This window comes from Chelonia mydas, chromosome 27, assembly GCF_015237465.2.
Source record: "Chelonia mydas isolate rCheMyd1 chromosome 27, rCheMyd1.pri.v2, whole genome shotgun sequence".
In the NCBI taxonomy this organism is placed as follows: Eukaryota; Metazoa; Chordata; order Testudines; family Cheloniidae; genus Chelonia; species Chelonia mydas.
The window spans coordinates 8,791,664-8,812,472 of NC_057860.1; the positions used below are offsets into that span (position 1 = coordinate 8,791,664).

Here is a 20,809-nt window from a genome sequence, read left to right on the forward strand (position 1 = left end):
CCTCCCCCAGGCTTCTTGTCCTAGCCCCACCGGCTGCCCCACTTGGCGGTGCCCCCTGCCCCACCCCCACGGGACTCTGCCCTCTGAGCTGGGGTGTGGGGGGCCAGACGCCACTCACCCTCTGGTTCTTCTTGAAGGGGTTTCCCAGGTCACACAGCACAGTCTTCTCAAAGGTGCAGGCGCCGCTCTGTGGGGCGGTCAGGGGAAGGGGGCGTCACCATCCGCTCAGCCCCTGAGCCCAGCCCCGCCACAGAGAAACCTCCCCATCTGAGCGCCTCCTGCCCCATCCCTGTGCCCTGCCGACCCCCGCAGCCCACAAAGGACACCACCCCCCCCCAGCCGCCCAGGTCTACCTGAGAAGCAGCTGCCCCATCTGGGAGCAGGACGCGCCAGAGGGCCGACCCTGGACCTTGATACCCGCCAGCCCCGAGGGTGCCCCCTACCCCATCCTGGGAGCAGTGCACGGAGAGAAGGGAAAGCCAGCCCCATATCCCACCCCCCAGCCCATACCCAGGGTGTTGGCCTCCAGGCTGCCTGCCCCCCCACCCCCATGCTAACTGGCCCCAGTTGGGGGCACAGGCCCCCTCTCTCCACTGCACGTCGACCGGGTGCCCCTCGCCAGCCCCGATGGGGCACGGCACCTCACAGCGGTGGGCACAAGCCACGTCCCTCCTGCCCTCCCCAGGGGCTTTAAACCGGGACAGAAACCAACCTGGGGCTCGGACGGACGGACAGACAGACAGAGGGCTCCTCCACCTGCAGGGCTGGGGGGACGGCTGGTGAATCCCCCACAACACACACTTTGCATCCTACCAGCTGGGCCCAGTCCCGAGCTCTCTCCCCCCAGCACACTCCTGGGTGGGGCGCGGCTGCCGGAGGGGAAGAGGGGGGGTAGGCACAGAGGAGGAAGCGGGGAGAGGGGTTGGCACAGAGGAGGGGCGGATGCCATGGCAGCAGGGGGAGCGTCCCTCTCAGCACGGAGTGAGCGGGGAGAGCAGCAGGGGAAGGGGGCTCCTTACGGGCCGGACGGAGGAGGGCAGCAGGGCGGGGGGCACGGTGATGTTGAGCTGGGCCTCGTGGGCGTCCTCGCCATCGGTGCCCGTCGAGGGGGCGTTGGTGACGTTGACGCTCAGGTGCAACTTCCGGACGTCCCGGCTGTACTGCAGCACCTGGGTCCCGTTCAGCCTGCGCCGGAGAAGGGACAGGGCTCAGCCCGGGGGCACCGGCCCCCCAGCCACATGGGCAGGGGGTGGCCCTCCCCCGACAAGAGGGGAACTTCTCGGGGTCCCACCAGGAAAGAGGCACCCCCGCCCCCTCCCCCCGCCAGCCAGCGGGGCCCAGGCAGGGATGCTTTCCCCCCAGGGGGCTGTTTAGGCCGAGGCAGCTCCCCGCCTTGAGCGGGCTCCGTGTGCCCGGGAAGGGGGCAGGGTGCCCGGGCAGGCTCCGCCCGTCTCTCACCGGGGCAGCGGCTGGTTCTGCTCGTTGACGAAGGCGCATTGCAGCTGCAGGTTGCTGTTGCATTTGTTGTCCAGGCCGCATTCTTTCTGGAAGTTAATCTGACAACGGCATTGGTCATTCACTCGGGCTGCCCCCAACCAGCACGGGGCCACCCACCCCGCTGGGCGGGCTCAGACCCCAAGACCATCAGCATTCAAGCACGGGGCCTCGGCCGCTTGAGCTGAGGGAGGCACTCCATCAACCAGCAGCAGCAGTAGGCCGTTATCCTGTAGTTGTCCTGGCTGCTCGCAGGGATGTGGCACACCCCGGCACTAGTGTGGATTATGGAAACATGTTTCCGTTAGAAACCTCCCCACGGAGGGGCAGGACCTCAGAGTTGGGGGCAGGTCGGTTATACCCAAGCAGCTGACGCCTCCCTCCTATTCACATGGAGCCAGTGTCAGAGCCAGGAATGGAACCCAGGAGTCCTGGCGCCCAGTCCGCTGCTCAGACCCCACTCACACAGAGCCAGTGCCACAGCCGGGAATGGAACCCAGGAGTCCTGGCGCCCAGTTGCCCTGCTCAGACCCCATCCCCACAAGCCTCCTCCTCCCACACCCTGCAGCGGAAACAAGTTCAAAGCCCTTAAAGCAGGCGCTGCATAGGTGCCATTCCCCTCGGACCAGCCCAGCTCCCCCCTTCCCTGCCGCTCGGCAGCTCCGGCCCACCTCGGTGTCGTTCTTCCGGGGCTGATCCTCATTCAGGACGGGGAAGGCGCTGAGGGAGCGGGGCCCCAGCTGGAAGTGCCTGGGTTTCTCCTCCAGGGAGTAGTTCATGTGCAGAGCGATGGGATGCAGCTTGTCCCGGATGTTCTCCTGCAGGATGGACGGCGGGTTTCATTGCCGGCAATAATGGCGATCCCGCCCCGGCCGGCGCAGATCAGACCCAGCGACTGGGGCTCCCTGGGGGCCGGATCCTCCAGGCCCCCCCCATGCACGCTGAGTCCCGATTTAGACAGGGGGTTCTTGGCTTTTCTGCTGCCAGACCCTCCCCTCCCTTGGCTCTTTATTTCCAGATCCTGCAAGGCCCCTCCACGCCCCAGCCCCAGGGGACAGCTAGCCCCAGGTACTCAGCTGTCTCCCACCTGTTGCCAAAACTTCACACCCTCCCCGCGCTGCCCTGTGCTAAGCTCGGTCTGCGCTGCCCTCTGCTCACCAGCAGGAGGAGCTGCAGGTCATGGCACTTGGCGGCTGGCATGGTGAAGACGCCCTTGTAAACAGCGGAGTGCGTCCCGGCAAACCTCACCCGGGCCGGGCGCCGGTCTTTGTCAGCCTCCAGGGTGTACAGCAGGTCTGGAGAGAGCAGGGGGGGAGAGGGGGCTCAGAGATCCCCCCCCCTGCCCGCAGCAGGGCAGCCAGGCCCCATGGAGACACAGGGCAAACGCTGGCCATGCACACACACGGATGCTCACCTTGCACACGGGCACACGCACAGACACACACCATTACAAGTGCACGTGCACCCCCGCACCCCCCCATCGCACACGCACACACCAGTGCGTGCACCATTACAAGCGCACGTGCGCACAGGTGCACACGCACCCACACCCATTACTCAGGCACGCAAACGTGCACCTGCACCATTGAACACACACACACACACACACCAGTGCCCACGTGCAAACACACTCACCGTTGCACACATGCACACACACACACCACGGCATGACCTGCACATGTGCACACACATATACACCACTGCACGCATCCACACGCTAGTGCTCCTGTGTGAACACACCCGCCATTGCATGCAAGGGAGACACAGGAGACACCCACTGCTGCTGCAACCCCCGCCCCCCGCCCCGTTCCTACAGTTCAGTGGTGCTGGGGCAGCCCCCTGGATCCTGGGAACCCCTCCCCCAATCGCCTTTTCCCCATGCATCTTGCTGTCCCACCACACCATTGCACACGCACACCATTGCTCACACGGGGCGTGTGCACACCCGCTGGTCACTTTGCAGCGCACACCCGCCATTGCTTCTCACTCAGGTGTGTGTGGCCACGTACACTCACCCACCCCCTCCCGCCCCAGCCCACTCACTGATTTGCTCCTTGTACGTGGGGTCCCCAGCGCTCTGGTTGTAGGAGAAGCAGATCTGCACCTGGATGCTGCGGGGGCGAGAGGGGAGGCCGGGGTCAGCGACAGCAGGATGGGGCAGGATCCCAGACACGTCCCATTCGCTCTGGCCGCAGACACAGAGCCCACGCGGATGCTACGGGAACAGGGACCGCAGGGCTCTTCCTTGCCCACGCGGAACTAGCCCCATGAGCCCCGGGGCGCTATTCAGGGGCCCTGCCAACCAGGGGGGGCACGGACGACGATTTTGGGGGGACCCTTACCAGGACTCTGGGGTGCACTTGGCCGGGTCCACCAGGCTGGGGCTCACCGTGAAGGTTTTGTTCAAGATGTTGATCACAGGTCGAGCTCTGGGCAGGCAGAGAAAGGGAAGAGATCAGCCGAGCCTCCCTCCCACCAGGAACCGCCGCCAGCTCTGCCCACCAGCGCCAGGAGCTGCCCGGCGCCACCCTGCTCTGCAGCAGCCAGTGCTCCCACCTCCCAGCAGGGGGTGGGCTTTGGGGGGGCACAGTGGAGGGTTTTGGGTGGCGGTGAGGGCAGTCTCTGTCCCATATAGAGGCTGGGATTCTCCTCTCTCATCACACCATTCATGGCTCCTTCTCAGCGCAAGGCCCCTCCGTGGCTCAGGGGACCCAAAATCTTGGGGTACAGGGCTAGACGGCTCAGGGAGCTGGCAGAGGGATATTGAGCCTTTCCCCTGCTTTCAATGCACCCCAAGACAGGAGTGGCTGAAAGAGGCCCGCTGTCTGGTCAGGGGGCTTGGGTGACGTGAGCACGGAGGGATTTGGGGCACCAGCCCCGTCCCCATTCGGACTGATGGTTGGCAAAGGGCTCAATGGGCCATGGAGGCGAACGCCCCACTGGCGCCTGTAGGGGGCAGTTGTGCAATACCCTGGGTCTCCCTCTTTCGCCACCCCCAGACCCCCCCAGTCCCACCCCGTACCTACATCTGCTTCTGACTCCTGTTCAAGCGCAGCAGCTGGTGCCTCCGCTGAAGGTCCCCGGTTCAATCCTCACTGACGCCACCAGAGCCCCCTCCCGCCCCACACACACTACACCCCATGCTGAGCCCCACACAATCCCCCTGTACTTGTGGGTCCAGAGACCAGCCTCAGAACAGCACCCGCCCCTAAGAAGCCACCCCCGGCCTACCCCTGCAGGGGAAAGGTTGCCCTGGCGGCATGCCCTGTCCCAACCCCAAAGCCCCTTACCTGAGCAGAGCTATCTGCTCTGACAAGCTCCCCACCAGCAGATCCGGGTAGGAATTTCCGTCTACGTCCAGCCCCCCACTCAGGGAGTACCCGAAGGTCTGGATGCCGGACGGGCCCAGCTCTGCCCCGCTGATCACCTGCAGGGCGGGGGATGGGGGAGGAAAGGGAGTCACCCGTGGCCGCTCCAGGACCACCACCACCCCGCACCCCCGGGCCAGCAGTTCAGTGGGGTTTGGGGCAGGACCCTGGGGCCATCCTGGGAATCCCAACTGCCTTTGCCCCATCCCACCACCCTTCTAGGACCATCCCATCCCACAGCCATCATCCACCCACAGATTAGGGAGGGGAGCATTCTCCAGCCTGTTCCTGATGCTGAAGCTTCCCTGGCGGGGGAGCGGGGAGGGACTGTGCCAGGTGGGGCCACCCCACAGCTCTCTCCCTGGCCAGAACTTGGCTCTGCCCAATGGAATTCGCCCTTTGCAAAGCGCCCCCTAGGGGGGACATGGGGCACGCAAGGTGCCTTTACCTGCCGGGGCTCGGCCACCAGCCCCCCTGAGCTGCTGTGGTAGATATAGACCTTGCCAGGGCCCTCGAAGGGAGCCCCAATGGCGATATCTGTGGGGAGAGGCAAAGGGTCACACAAGCTCCACCAGAGACCCCAGCTCCTCCAGCCCCACAGAAGCCATCTCCAGCACCTCACTAAATCCCCACCACTCATGAGCCACCCCAAACTCAGTTCACCCCAGAGGCACCCCATTCCCCCAACCCCACAGACCACCCTGAGCCCCCCAACCCCCACACCAGCCCCAGTGCCAACCCATACCTCCACACCACCCCCTGAATCCCCCAAACCACCCTGAGCCACCCATACCCCCCAAACCCCACACCTGCCCCAGTGCCACCCCATACCCCCCAACCCCATACAACCTCATACCCTGACTAAACCCTGTGCCACTCCCATAGCCCCCCCAATGCCACTGCACACCCAGACTAAACCCCACGCACACCAGAGCCCCCTGATCCCACCCCAGAGCCAACCCATACCTCCACACCACCCCTGAGCAACCCATACCCCCAAACTCCACACCACCTCCTGAATCCCCCAAGCCCCACACTACCCCGAGCCACCCCATAGCTCCCAAGCCCCACACCATCCTGAGCTCCCCCATACCCACACAACCCCCCCCCACACCAGAGTCCTTTAATCCCACCCCAGAGCCTTCTCATACCCCCGGGGCACCCCCAAACCCCACCGCACCCCAAACCCTGCAACCACCCCCCCACCACACCCTCTCCGCTACCTCTTCCAAGAGCCACCCTTATACCTCCCTGGCCCCATGGCACTCTAGTGCCCCGCGGACACTGAGTGAGGTCTCCCATCACAAGCCCCTCGAGTGGGAGGGGCAGCCCCACGCACCCTGGAAGCCGTCCTGGTCGACGTCCCCGATGCTGGCCACAGCAAAGCCGAAGGCCGAGTTGCTGGGTCCCTTCAGAACCAGGCTGGACCAGTTCTGGAAGCGGCCGGCCTCATTCATGTACACGTAGACGGCGCCACCCACCTCTTGCTTCCTCTCGAAGTAGTACGGGGCCCCAATCACCAGGTCCTGCCACCTGCCAGCGGGGACAGGAAGGGCGGGGTCAGGGCCAAGGGGCAACAGCAGGGCCAGGGGCCAAGGACGACTATGATGGGGGATCAGACCCGGTCAGTACTCTGGAGACCTCCCCGCCCCAAAGAGATGGGCTATGGAGATCTCCCACCAAAGCTACAGGCTTCAGAGACACCCCCTCAAAGCTATGGGCCATGGAGATCTCCCAAAGCTATGGGCCCCCCTCAAAGCTGTGGGCTATGGAGATCTCCCCAAAGCTATGGGGATCCCTCTCCTCAAAGCTATGGAGCCCCCCCCAACTCCAAACTCTGGGCCCCCCTTGAAGCTATGGGCTACGGAGATCCCCCCGAGCTACTGGCTACAGAGACCCCCTCAAAGCTATGGGGGCCCCCCCAAGCTATGGGCTGTGGAGACACCCTCAACGCTATGGAGCCCCCTCAAAGCTATGGAGATCCTGGGTCTCCCTGTGGAGTCACCACCCCATGCAGGTCTCCGTCACGCAGAGGAGCCCCTCTCCTCAGGCCGCTCCCGCTCGCGGCGCTGCAGAGCTCACCCATCGTTATCGAGGTCCGCCAGGGCGATGGCGCTCCCGAAGTAGGAGCCCACCTGCTCCCCAGGCAGCACCAGGCTCTTCTCCAGGGTGTTGCGGGTGTCCGTCAGCAGGTACACGGCGCCCGCGTGCTGGTGACGAGGAGCTCCAGTCACAAGGGTCACCTGGCTCCGGTGCAGGACGGCGCTGGCGGCTTGGACCGTGTAGCCTGGAGCAGGGTGGGGACAGGCGTCAGGCCTTGGGAGCTGCAGGGCCCCTCGCTGGCAGGGGATCACAACCTGGGGGGGATCCAGTGCAGTGGGGATCCCAGGCAAAGCACAGCTGGGACGGACCCTAGCTAGCAGCTACGGACAGCTGCATTGCCCAGAGTGTGAGTCTTTGCATGGACAAAGAACTGGTGCCAACCCTGGTCCCAAACCTGAACGGACCCATGGAGGGGACAGGGTTGTGTGGGCCAAAGCACCAAAGCCCACTGGAGTCTTAAACAGGCTTTAGACCCGCCAGACTGATCCCCTGGCAAGCTGATGCCCTCTCTGTACCACCAGTGCACTTGTAGGCTGCCTAGCGGCAGGGCAAGCTGCCCCCCTAGCCCTGACCTAGAGGGACCCACCCTCGGCATGAGCTGTCTCTGGTCCAGGCAGCCCTTGGCCTCCCTTCTGAGGCTGACAGCCAAGGGGAAAATTAGCAGCAGTGGGTTTGGCGTGGAGGATGCTGGGAAGTGGACCGAGGCCCAGCAAGCTCATGGCACGGAGGCTGCAAAGGCCCCCACAAAAGACACCGTCGCCAGCATCCTCCCGGCCCGGGGGAGATTTCACTGCCAGCCCCAGAGGGTCAGGGAAGCGTCTGGGCTTTAAAGGTGCTTCCCTGTTCCAGTTCCCATTTCAGCATGTGTCTGTGGGGAAAGGGGCATCAGAGCGGGATTCCCTCTGGCTCCCAGCCCGCTAACAGCAATGGGTGAAGCACCCCGCTAGGCTGGACCTGAGTGGTATGACTCCGACGCCGGGAGCACCTGGGCTTGCCAGCAGGAAGGCCAGGCCCACCGCGCCGCATCGGAACTCCCTCGCAGGAGCAATGAGGAAACCAGACAACCAGTTTACACCTGGGGAAACTGAGGCACAGAGCAGCTGTCTGACTTGCCCAGGGGTCCTATAGGGAGACAGTGGCAGAGCTGGGACTAGAACCCAGGTCTCCTGAGGCCCTGTGCCCTTCTCTATCCCCGCCCCCCGCGTTGTTACATGGGGAGGGCAAGGCGGGGGGGGGGAGGACGTCCCTTCCAGACGCAGCGGAAGGTACCTATGTAGATGTTGCCGTTGTCATGGTTGGGGTAGGAGAAGTCGACCAGGTCCCAGCTATCTCGCTGCAGAACGTAGTTCGTCCCTGCAGCCGGGGAGGGAAACATGCAATAGTTCAAGCCAGAGGCAGGTGGCAGCAGACACAGGAATCTCTCCCCATCCCCATCCCCAACTGCTTCCTGGCCTCTGCTACCTCCCTGGCACAGTCCCTGCCCCTTTCCCTCCCCACCAGCCCTCCGCCCCTGGCAGAGCCACTCAATACTCGTGGTGTCGCCAGCTGAGCATCCCTCGGGCAGCTGCGGCCACATCGAGGGTACGTCTACACTGCGATAAAAACCCTGCGGCCCCGAGTCTCAGCCTGGATCAGCTAGGTTGGCCTCGGGCTGCGGGAACCTGCAGTGTAGACCTTTGGGCTTGGGCTGGAGCCAGGGCTCTGGGACGGAGCCAGGCCTCTGGGACCCTCCCCACTTGCAGGATCTCCAAGCCCAGGCTCCAGTCCAAGTCCACACCCTTACACTGCAATTTTACAGCCCCACGGTCCGAGTCAGTTGATCCGGGCCAGCTGCGGCCGTGCCGTGGGTCTTTCTCGGGGTGTAGACGTACCCAGAGAGGCCGCGTTAGTCCAGGCAGATGGGCCGGGGGAAGGGCAGTGCCGGGGTGAAGGGGCGGGAGACCCAAAGCAGCCGGCGGCAGCACGGACCTTGCCAGTTGTAGGCGCCCGGCGCCCCGAAGTAGACAGTGTTGGCGGTGAAGCCGCCGCTGGTGCCCATCTGGCACATGCCAGTCTCTTCGGTGTTGGAGTTGCACATCTCGTTGTGGTAAGTCTGCCAGTCGTCAGCCAGCTCCAGCTGCAGGTCATTGCCGCGGACGTAGCACTTCCCCACCATGCGCTGCTGGTCTTCGTTGCCAGACAAGAGGACCCTGGTGTATCGGTGAGCGCAAGCCTGGGGAGCCAGGAGCAACCGGGGTGAGGGCCAAGCACGCTGCTGTCTGGGGCTTGCAGGGCACTGGGGCTACCACATAGGGGTTGGTATCCTGGGTCAGCCCAATGGGCCAGAGCTAGCCACCTCCAGGGACACTAGTCCGTATTCCCAGATATCCCACCTCCTACCCAGACCGTGGGAGAGCAGCAGTCCATATACCACGGTATCCCAGTCCTGCCACTCCTGGTCAGAGCAGCAGTCCATATACCCCCATATCCCACCTCCTGCCACTCCAGGTCAGACCAAGGTCAATCTTCTCCAGTTCCCCACCTCTTGCCCTACTGGATTGGAGCACTTGTCCATCCTCTGCTGTGTCATACTTTGTCCTGTACCAGATGAAGCCAACAGCACGGCAAACCTGATACCCACCTCCAATCAAACCATAGCTCAGGCCCACCTATTCCAGCGTCCTGCCTCCTGCCCCCAGAAATCAGACCAACAGCTCCTCCTGGCTCCTGCCATATCTAATCAGACCCTTGAGTCAAGGCCACCATCTCTTCAAGTGGCCAATACCTCAGAAGAAGGCCTGAACCCTCATGAGACTCCGCAATGCTGTACCCTGGCGTAAGGTGGGATCCCTTCCTGATCCCAGCTGGCAATCAGCATGTGCCCTGGCGGCTGGCAATCACCAGGCCCTTGGAATTAATTTATTACTATTATTTGTATTCCCACAGTCCCAGCCACGGACCCGACCGTGCCAGGTCTGCAGCGGAACAAGAAGTGTAACTGCAGACGCTATCCTCATTCAGCCCAGTGCATCCCGGGTAGAAGCAAAAGCTGCATTACCCCTCTTCCCCTCTCTGTTGGGCTGGGAAGGGGAAGCACGCGTACGCCATGCTAACCCAGCGTGGCCCTTTGGGCTCAAACAGTGCCGGCTCATCCATTTAGATTCCCAGGTTCGAGCCCCGCACCCAGCCAGACGAAGGCATAGAAATCATAGGACCGGAAGGGACCTCGAGAGGTCTTCTAGTCCCGTCCCCTGCGCTCAAGGCAGAACTAAGCTAAGCACTGTTACACAGAGTGAGAGATCCAGCCAGAACCAGCAACGCTGCCAGTCTCTAGCAATCGTACTTACATAACCCTATTAGTACGTTATCTGAGCACCTTTGGTCTATTTATCCTTGTGAAGTAGGGCAGCGAAAAACAGAGGAGGACCTCAGAGGCTAAGCGATTTGCCCAAGGTCACACAAACAGTCTGTGGCAGAGAAGGGACATGACCTCTGGTCTCCCAAGCCCTAACCACTAGCCAGCCTTCCTCTCCTCTCCTCTCCCACCTCATGAGATTGTTCCCTGGCCGTAGCCCCCTAGGAGCCAATGGGGTTGGTTGTGGGACATTCTGGCTGGAACGGTCTGCTGTTCACTCAGGCCAGTAGTCGCAGACATCCCCGTTCCGCCCCTCGGGGACCTGCCCTCCCAATCACAGCTGTGGAGATATAGCTCCTGTTACCCAAAGTGCCGTCTTGCCTTTCAGCTAATTTAATTGAGGCCTTTTGAACCAATATGAGGATTGGCAGATGAGGGGGAAGATGGAAACTGCAGCTCCACGAGCCAGGCAAAGATCTGCCTTGTGAGGTGCCAGGGGCAAGGACAGGGGTGTTTGCATGCAAGCTGGGGTGCTCAGTGCATATAGCCCCCGATATCCCACTCCTACCACTCCAGGTCAGAGCAGCAGTCCACATAGCCCGAGAGCCCACTGCTTAGAAGCAGTGCCAGTGGATGCATGCGTATCGGAGCGTGCATGTACAAGGGGGGATGGGTTGGATGCCAGTGGGCACGGCATAGGTGTGAATGCCCATGCAAAAGATCGGGGTACGTGCGTACCTAGGCATGCTCACAAGCGTGCAGGGAAGCGTGGGTGGGCATTGGCTGGGTAGTTGCGAGGATGGCAGCCGCAGCAGGAAAGCCAAGGACGGAAGGACCCTGGAGTCTGAACAACGCTGAACATAATTAGTTCCATTTTACAGATGGGCAAACTGAGGCAAGTGATTTGACCATAGTCAAGATCAGGGCAGGAATAGAACCCAGGAGTCCTGATGCACTCCACTGCAGGGGTCTGATTCCCCACCGTCGTGCACCATGTCTTGCCAGTTACACACCTGCTGGGGGGAGAGGGGGGTTGGCACGGAGCCTGCGGGTGAAGCCGACACTCCGCTCTCTCTGCTCTGGGTCAGATCCCTCCTGTGGCTCAGTCACCTTCAGGGGGGCGCATGGAGTTACGCCAGGGGTGAACATGGCCCGCTATGGATACGGCACAGACATCAGGCACCAGGGCCGTGACACCAGCCGCAAATGTGCTCTAAAGAAGGCAGATGGGTCTGGAACTAGAATCCCTGGGGAAAGAGGGGACAGAGGCAGTAGGGGGAAGCTTCCGGCAAATGGAGTAGGGGCAGAGGAATAGGAGGAGTCGGGGGAGCCCCCACAATATTTCCATTGCGGGGTCGCTAGCCTCCCCTGACCTCTGCCAGGTCTGCCCCCCATTCCTGAGCCTCTGAATTGGGGTTTTGGACGGAGAGCGCGAGCTCAGGAGCAGCCTGCCAGCAAAGGGATCAGAGAGAGAGCGAACGATCCATAGCCCATCACCGAGGTAACTGGGCCCTTTAGGCATCTATGGGGCTGATTCTCCATCGCCCCGCGCCTCAGACGTTAACTACACAGGGCAGAGCGGGTGTCAAACGTTACCACGGAGCAGACGGTGAACCATCTGCCTGGTACAAACAACGGGGCAACGGACGGCCAGACCCACAGATTCCCGCAGAGCCCAGTTATCACCGGGGTGGGCCATGGATCTCCCAGAGACCGAGCAGAGAGAACTCTGCAGCCAGCCACTCAGCAGAACTGCAACCGGCAACGGTTAAGCCCTGCTCCGCTCTGAATCCCCCAGGGGCTGCCTTCCCCTTTTAGTTCTGGATTGTTTCACGTTCTTTCCCACGCGGCCTCAGCCAGAGGCCAACGGGCTGAGCAGCTGGCACCGAGGCTGTTGCCGGGGTTTGGTTTCCTCCAGGCTGCCATTGCAAGCTGGAAACCGGACCCTCGCCCGGCGAAAGCCCAGAGAAAAGGAACGGATGGGAGCGAAGCCGAGGAGACGGCGAGGGAGGGGTGGCGCAGAGAGAGGGAGGCAGTTGCATGGTTTCAAGCCCTAGAGAGAGCTACACCTCTGCAACTAACAGGCACTTGCCTTCTCCTTTAATGCAGAGGGGCTGCCCACAGAGCCTACAGATCCCAGCATGCAATGCTCCATGCAGCAGGCCCTCCGCAGCAAGTTGGCGCCTTGCATGCTGGGACTTGTAGTCTCCACAGGCCGCACCTCTCTACTAAGTGTAATTGCAGCTGCAACTTGCTCCATTACATTGCTCTTCTGCAGCCCCTCCTCCTCCATTCATTAATTCACCCTCATATTCCCCCACCCTGTGGGGGCAGTCAGTATCATCAGTCCCATTTTACAGATGGGCAAACTGAGGCAAGTGATTTGACCATAGTCGAGATCAGGGCAGGAATGGAACCGAGGAGTCCTGATGCACAGGGGTCTGATTCCCCACCGCCGTGCACCAGGTCTTGCCAGTTACACACCGGAGCAAAGTGCCACCAGCGAGTGACCTGGGGGTATTTCCCACCCACTTTGCCTGGGCGTGAAGCCTGACACCGAGGCCGGCAGGGGAGAAGCAGGCCTGGTGTCCCCTGCTCTAAACACTAGGCCATGCTCCCTTCCCTCTCGTTTTGTATTTGCTTTGCACTGGTGTAAATGCTGTGCAAGGCACGTGCAATGGTGAATTGTGTCCTAGGTGCGATGCTCAGGCTCCCCCACCAAAGCCCCTCAAGGTATCCCCAGCGGGCCACACTCACCAGCACTCTCCCCGAGGGCTGCCTCTGGCTAGCGATGGTCACCCCCAGCCACATGTCCTCAATGATGTTCTTCCGTGGTTCACCTGGGCACATGGAGCAGAGAAGACAATGACGCACGAGCAGTTACGGCACGAGAATGCGTAGCCCCCTCCCCCGCTCATGTGCCTGCCCTCGAATAATGAAATCGGGACATGGATCCCTCCAGCAAGAGACCCTCCCGGGCAGGGCTGGAGTCCCCCAGCCCTCTGCAGCATGTCATTGCCGTGAGTGAGTCACCACAGAAGAGCATGGGACAGTGCATAGAGAAAGCCCAGGACTGGGAAAACATGGGGCTGCCTGCCCAGGAGAGCATGCTACCGTGGGGCAGGGCTGGGGGAACAGACAGAGCTTGGGGTGGAGAAGGGGACATGTACGCAGTGAGAAAGGGGTTGTTCTCTCCTCCCTTTCGGAAGCCCTGCCCTGGATAACCCGTTATCCAGCTTGGGTTCAGCTCTTAAATGGTTAACAGGACCCTCGCTGCACCCCGTGGCTCCCCCGTCTGCCAGCGGAGAGAGGACAGAATGGAGTCAGGCGTCTGAAGACAGCGACATCCCTGGAGGGGGAGCATCACCCAAGACAGGTGGTATTTAACCCCCACCTCCCGAGTTGCTAGGCTGGCTGGGGGTGGGTTGCCCTGGGTGGGGCGTAGGGGGCTGAGAAGCGCTGGCATACTCTTCTCCTCGATGTCAACTCGCTTGCAGTCATTCGTGGAGACACTCAGGGGGCAGGAGTACATGGCCCCCGTCCGCGTGGCGTTCTCCGTCCCAGCTGCCACATCCTGGGGCGCTCCAGCCAGCAGCCTGCCAAAGACACAAGGGAGCAAAGGAGCTCAGAGGCCTGGGAATTGTAACCCTAGTGCTTTGCACCCTCCCTAGAGCAGCCTTCCCCCCTGGGATCGCACAGTGCTGTGCAAGTGTTAAATCCTTCCTTGCAATGCCCCCCCACACACACACACACAGAGGCAGCAAAAAGAGAATCAACTTCACTCAGCAGCAAAATGCAGCCACCTCTGGGGTGGAACGTGGCTGCTGCTTAACAGCACACAGCAATGTACCATAACGGGCAAGAAGCTTACAGGGGGCCTCGGACCCCCATTGTTATCGTTACAGTAGTGCCTGAAGGCCCTGAGATTGGGCTAGGGATGTACAAACACCTGGCTAGAGACAGGCCTGGAGGGAACACGGCTGCTCACCAGCGGGAGAGCTGTTTGTCACAAGGCCGTGCTGGCCGTGGCGGCAGCAGGCAGACTGCAGTCTCTGCACGCAGGCCCCAAAGCAATCCACGCCAAAGCCCGCACTGGCCTTTCCCCAGGGACCAGCATACCAGGAGCTAATCCTGAATGCAGCCTGCCGGGGGAAAGGGCAGCCAGAGCTGCATCGGGCCAGCCAGCCTGCTCTGCCCGTTGATCAGCTGGGCATTCTCCTGTCAACAGCTCATCTCTGTGTCAGTCAGACCGTCTGTCACTGAGTGCTCGACCCCCGAGCCCCACTGCCCCACTGTCAGTCCGACTGTCCGTCATCGAGGGCTCGTTCCCCGAACCTCAGCGCCAGTCAGACTGTACGTCACCGAGGGCTTGTTCCTTGACCACACTGCTCTAGCGTCAGACTGTCTATCATCCAGGGCTCGTCCCCCGAATCCCATGGCTCCCGCGTCAGTCAGACTGTCCGTCACCGAGGGCTCGTCCCCCGAATCCCGTGGCTCCCGCGTCAGTCGGACTGTCTGTCACCGAGCGCTGAGATTACTATTACACTCTAGATCCGTTTACATAATTTCACTCGTTCCCTGTTTCGGCGGGAGCAGCAGCAGGAAGCTCTATTGCCATGGATAGGTATTATTTACGTGTGTGCGCGTAGGGGTGGGGTGCCAAAGAGCCCATCTCAATATTAATTCACTGCAGTTAACGTCTCCCTTCCCGCTTCCTGCCGGCTGTGCGCCTTGCCTGCTACCGCTCACGGAGAGTCAGCCAGGTCGCACCGGAGAGTACTTCAGCCGGCCCTGAGATGTCTTCATACAGGACAGGGAGCTACGCCCCAAAACATCAACCTTCCTCGCACCCTCCTCCTCCTCCTCCTCCTCCTCAAGGAACAGATCAGGGCAAGCGTTTCCTAGCAGCTACACTTCCCAGGTGATGCAGGAATGGGGCCCCACTAGGGGAGGCAGCTGGGTGTCACCATGACAAAATTATTTCCCCCCACCACTCAATGTCTCCCCGTTAGGAGACTGCGTATGATTGAGAGGGACGAGGCATCAGGGAGGGAAGAAGCCGAGATTTGGTCCCATCTGGATTCCTGGGCCCCCCAGAGGAGTTCGTTGCCCCTCTGCTGTGCGAGATGGCAGGTGGCATCCATCCACCAGAAGCCAAAGCACACATCCCATCCCACCGGGCACCCCCTAAAGGAGTCGGTGGAATAGCCCCGGGCTGGACAGCGAGGGTTTGTACAGACAGGCGCTCTCAGCCCTCCCTGGATCCATTTCTGCTCCGCTCTCTCTGAGCTGGCACTAAACCCCGATGCAGACCACTGCGCGGGAACAGGATGAGACCCAAGGTCCAGCTAACCCAATATCCTATCTCTGACCGTGGCCAGTACCAGAGGAAGGGGCAAGATCCACAGAGTCGGCAGCTGTGGGGTAATATCTGCCCCACATGAAGGTCTCAGCCTGACCTCTGACAGAGATCAGCTGAAGCCCCCTAGCCCCACAGTTAAGATCTCTACCAAACTTTCTGTTGTCGGCCTCCGATGCACACAGCGGTGGGGCAGATGAGGCAGGTTAGGTGGCTGGTTTTACAGTCACTTCTTGGGAGGCAGATTTCCACTTTAAACAGCAAATCACTGCCTAAGCGTTTAGGGCCAGTACCGGGTTTACAATGGCACCAGCGGCCCCAGCCTGCTCTCCTTGCCCTGAGACCCTGCCAGCCCACTGGCTTCCCCTGCCCCATCATTTGCTCCTCTCAGCCTGCCCACTGGCCAGCCGAGGGCTCCTCTCCACCCCCCTGGCCCCACCCCCCCACAGCTTCTCTCTGCCCCCCGGCCGGACCCCAGGGCACCTCCGGCTCCGGGCTGTCTCTGCTTCCCACCACCTGTGGGGCCCCACCTGTCTCCCTGCAGCTGAGCCACCTGGGACTGGAGCAGAAGCCTGGCCAGTCTCGGCAGTCAGGGGCAGGGGGACAGCGTCGGGGGCTTGGCTGGGCCCCTCCAGGCAAGTGGGTCCTGAGGGAGCCCGACCGGGGCAGACCCTCGCGCCAGACACAGTTGCCTCCCAGCAGGGCCAGTGAGTGCAGCCAGGAGGCAGGGAGTGGGGGAGTGGGTAGTCTGGGGGTGGGGCGTGCTGGGCTGTAAGGGGGCAGGGAGGATCTGTGTATGCTGGGGCACTAGGGAGTGGGGGATCTGTGGGGGGTGCTGGGCACAGCGAGTCCAGGGGGGGCTCTGGCCATAGGGAGTCAGGGGGGTGCTGGGCTGGGCGGCTGTGTGACGTGCCATAGGCCCACCCCCAACAGGAAGGGGCACGTTGGCAGCACAGGGCTAGGCAGGATACTGTGCATCTGGCAAAAAAGTAGTGCCCTCGTACTAGGCTGGGCGGAGCGGGGCCGCTCCTGCCATACCATGCCCCTGGCCAGCCCCTGGCTCCAGGAACTGATCTCCCCGCGCCCTGCTCGATTGCCCCCATGGGGGCCCATAAATATATTTGGCGCCGGGCCCACAGAAGGTTAATCTGGCCCTGTTTAGGGCAGGGTGAGACCGCACTGTGGCGAAACTTATGCCCCCCCCAATATTCAACTGTTTCAGCTGCGGCTTTCTTTACATTCTTGCGCAGAAGTAGGCTCCTTCCGCAGCTCGGCTCTCCAGAGCTTCCAGCAACTTTCCACCAACTTGGAGGAAGGTGGGAAGACCACACAGCCTGGCCTGGCAGCTGGATGGGGATCAAAAGCCTATGCCAAGAACTCCAGGGTGGTTTGGCTTTTGCAGAATCTCACTCTGGATTTGCAAGCCCAAAACCAAGTGGGAATTAGATCCGACTCCCATCTTCTCCGGTCCAGCCAAGACCAGGGGAATTTCTCTCTCTCTGTCCAGTTAACTCCACATCAGTAAGTGTCGGAGCATCTCCTGAACCCAGATGGATCGATCCTCACAGCCCCCCTTTGCAAGGTAGGGAAATATTACTAAACCCGAGCAGAGATGGGGAAACTGAGGCACAGAGCGATTAAGTGACTTGCCTTCGGTCTCATCGGGAGTCTGTGGCAGAATCTGGAGTAGAACCCATGTCTCGCCCATTGCCCGCCTGTCACAGCACACTCATCTACTCCAATCCCACGGCACGGATGGCAGCCTGGGGGTGGGCGGAGTGTAGTTGTTGAAATTGTACCTGTCTGTCTAAGGTATTTAGATGGGTCCCGGTGCCATATCATCTGCACCTCACAATCGCCACTGTATGTACCCTCATGACACTCCAGGGAGGCTGGGCACCACTGTTATCGTTTTACAGGCGAGAACCGAGGCCCAGGGAGGCTAACAGAAGTTAAGGGCTGAAATACCTTTGAGGGTCTGGGCCCAAGGCTATAATGGAACAGGAATCTGGGTCTCCCAAGTCCTAGGCTAGGGCCCACTGGCCCATCCTTGCTCTCCGGTCAGTTATATTTGCACGGGTGCCGGCGACGTATGGCATTTAATATCCTAGATGTGTGTGTGTGTGTGTGTGTGTGTGTCTTTCAATTACACCCTGGCTATGTACCACATGTGCTGCCTGGTGTCGATTTGTTTCTCCTTACCACACAGCTGCCAAACAAGAGACAGACGGAGAAAGGGCTGATAATAGCTGCTGGTGGGGGAGGGAGGGAGAGGAACCCGTTTCCAGCTGAGATGCAGAGTCAAGGGGGCTGGGAGATACTGGGACGGCTTGCACTGCGGCGGAGAAGGGTCTCAGACCCGCCCTGCTGGAGCAACGGGAAAGAAGCCAGAGGGATTAAGTGACTTGTCCAAGGTCCCACAGGGAGGCTGTGGCAGAGCCTGGAATAGACCCCCCTCCCCCCCCACCCACACACATCTGCGGTATGAATTTAAACCTTCCCAGAGCACCGGGACTGCGAGGGTGGAAAGCAGCCAAGCCGAGTTAGCTCTGAGTCAGAGCTGGCTGCCTGAGATGGAAGAGGTGAGCCCTTCCCCCGCTCACCCACCTGCCGTTCCCTTTCCTGGGCGAGTCCCGGCAGGTCCATGGTGCATATGGGGCTGCGGACTCGCCGGAAGGCGCAGGCAGATAGCAGCGGCCTGCTTATCGAGTGACTCAGGTGCCCACGGCTCAGGAGGGGAAATATTTTCCTGACAAGTCACTCCACTTCCAGCTTCACTCACACAGGATGCCAGGGTCAGAGGGGAGTGAGTCAGCTTCCCTGTGCCAGGGCCTCATGCCAACAGGGAGTGCAAAGGCAAGGGGCGGGGGCATCCAGGGGCAACGGAGTCTTTTCAAATCAGCAGCAGAGAGCCATTTAAGGAAGGTGCCCAGGACCCCAGCTGCAGGGGAAATTGACCATCATGGGGGAGCGGCCAGTTCCGAGTCCATAATGAATTCGTTCCAAGATGCACCAGCGCAGATCTTGCTTTATTTTCCCCAAGCTGGGTACTTTAGCGCAATATTTGGTACCTGCGCCCAGCAAGGGTCTGTCGGAGCGCTGAGGTGGCCTCCCCAAGAGAGCGAGGTATCGTAGGAGGGATTTGGGACGGGCCTGAATCACCCACCCCTGCCAAAGGTGAATTTCAGATCCCAAACTCAACTTTGCAAGCTCAGGCAGAGCAGGGTGATTCCGAATCAACGGCCAGGAGGCAGGCCCACGAACGCGGACCCTGCCACCGGACAGCAGCAGGCAAGCTGGGTTCTCCACAGAGATCAGCCCTCCTGGCAGGACAAGTCCATATGCCCGATGCTCTTGGCAGTTACAGGAAACATGCTGCCATTCAGGGCGAGGAGCTCTAGCCCCAGCTACAAAGGGTTAAACGACCCATCACTTCCCCAGCAGATTCATGTCCCACATAGGTAGCGACTGCTGGCTGCTCCCATCTGATGGCTCTTGGGTGATAGGAGTTTGGGGGTTCTCAGTCCAACCCATGCTGGGCCAGTGCCCACATGCACATGCCCCCCGGCTACTGCAGCTGGGATTAATTGCTCCCGGGGAGTCAGGCCCAGGGGAGAGGGCTGAATAGGCTGGGAAACTGAGCCCCGCATCTCGTCCCTGCGGGTTGGGATGAGACATGCTGGTGAAACAAGGGTTGAGGACAGATTTCCCCGCGACGGACCGAGAAACAACTCGGGTGCAAAAGGCAAACAGCTGCAGAGAACGGCTACTAGGGCCATTGAAGGAACGGAGAACCAGCCTTACAAGAGGAGACTTAAGGAGCTTGGCATAACAACACACAGGCTGAGAGGGATCTGATCGCTCTCTATAAATACATCAGAGGGATAAACACCAGGGAGGGAGCGGAGTTATTTAAGTTAAGGACCACGGCTGGCACAAGAACAAATGGATACAAACTGGCCATCAATAAGTTTAGGCTTAAAATTAGACCAACGTTTCTGAGCATCAGAGGAGTGAAGTTCTGGAACAGCCTTTCGAGGGGAGCAGTGGGGGCAAAAAAAAAAAAAAACACACCAAACAAAAAAACCCCTAATTTGTTTCAAGATGGAGCTTGATAAGTTTATGGAGGGGACGGTGTGCAGAAGTGGCCTACAATGGTATACAGCCCATCCATGACTGCTAGTAGCCAATGTGCCATAACCGGCCATTGGAGATACTAGACGGGGAAGGTTCTGAGTTACTACCGCTCCTCCTGTGGGGAGGAGGTGGGGTGGGGTTTGCGGGAAGGGGGCTGCAGTCGTAGAAGAGCAGGCCGGGGGAGCGGCTCTGCCAAAGGGCAAGTGGCCTGGCGCAGGGCAAGCAGGACCAAGCAGCCAGGAGGTGCCTGGGACAAAGTACCTGGGCCAGGGGCCCACGCAGAGCCTTCATCCCCCGAGGCCCGGGGGAAGCCATCCCACGTGCCAGCTGCCCCCCAGAGCAGGAAAAGTGGGTTGAGTGGGAACCAGCCTGCAGGAGTCAGGGGGTCCCTCCTGCGCAGCAAGAAGAAAACCCGGCTCCAAGGCAACTGCTCGGCAGAGCCGGGCTGAAAAAGCTGCCCTGTGCCAGCTAAGCCAAGAGCGAGCTGTTCAAATAAAGCCCTGGAGCCGGGCCAAGCCCTTGGCACGGAGAGAGGAGCTGGGCCGCAGCCTCACCCCAGCAGTCAGTAGTTAACAGCACATCGGCTTGCAGATCAGCCCCACATCTGCTGGGCAAGAGGTGCCACCCACCCCCTTCCTGGGGCGAGATGGGAGGTGGCAGCCGGGGAGGCGAGAGGGCAGTTTGTCCATCTCCAGCTACTTCCAGACCAGGAATCGCCTTTGCCGCCATTAAGGAATTCAGCTTCACACACACCCCTCCTCTGTGGGAGTTAAGTCATTATTATCCCCATTTTACGGAAAGGGAAACTGAGGCACAGAGAGGGGAAAGGACTCACCCAAGGTCGCACAACCAGTCAGTGGCGGAGCTGGGACTAGAACCCAGGGTCCTGGAGTCCCCTGCTTTACCCACTAGACAACGGCCCCTCCCAGAGCCAAAAGCAGAATCCAAGAGTGCAGGGTCCTAGTTACCTGCTCTAACCACTAGCCCCACGTCGGGGCATCGAGGACATGAACA

The 20,809-nt window shown here is 60.8% G+C and overlaps 1 protein-coding gene across 2 annotated transcripts in view; it reads right to left on the minus strand.

The window, feature by feature from the left end:
* ITGA3 (integrin subunit alpha 3) overlaps positions 1-20,809 on the minus strand; it is a 42,764-nt gene that overhangs the window by 10,323 nt on the left and 11,632 nt on the right. For both annotated transcript variants that reach the window (XM_043536659.1, XM_037886660.2), the window contains exons 2-16: positions 13,768-13,895; positions 13,057-13,139; positions 8,934-9,177; positions 8,235-8,318; positions 6,945-7,149; positions 6,202-6,395; positions 5,311-5,399; positions 4,785-4,921; positions 3,837-3,923; positions 3,538-3,605; positions 2,653-2,789; positions 2,166-2,312; positions 1,459-1,556; positions 1,020-1,185; positions 119-187 (exon numbers count right to left, since the gene is read on the minus strand). In XM_043536659.1, the coding sequence (XP_043392594.1) occupies positions 119-187; positions 1,020-1,185; positions 1,459-1,556; positions 2,166-2,312; positions 2,653-2,789; positions 3,538-3,605; positions 3,837-3,923; positions 4,785-4,921; positions 5,311-5,399; positions 6,202-6,395; positions 6,945-7,149; positions 8,235-8,318; positions 8,934-9,177; positions 13,057-13,139; positions 13,768-13,895 (1,936 nt within the window). The remainder of the gene's footprint in view (positions 1-118; positions 188-1,019; positions 1,186-1,458; positions 1,557-2,165; positions 2,313-2,652; positions 2,790-3,537; positions 3,606-3,836; positions 3,924-4,784; positions 4,922-5,310; positions 5,400-6,201; positions 6,396-6,944; positions 7,150-8,234; positions 8,319-8,933; positions 9,178-13,056; positions 13,140-13,767; positions 13,896-20,809) is intronic.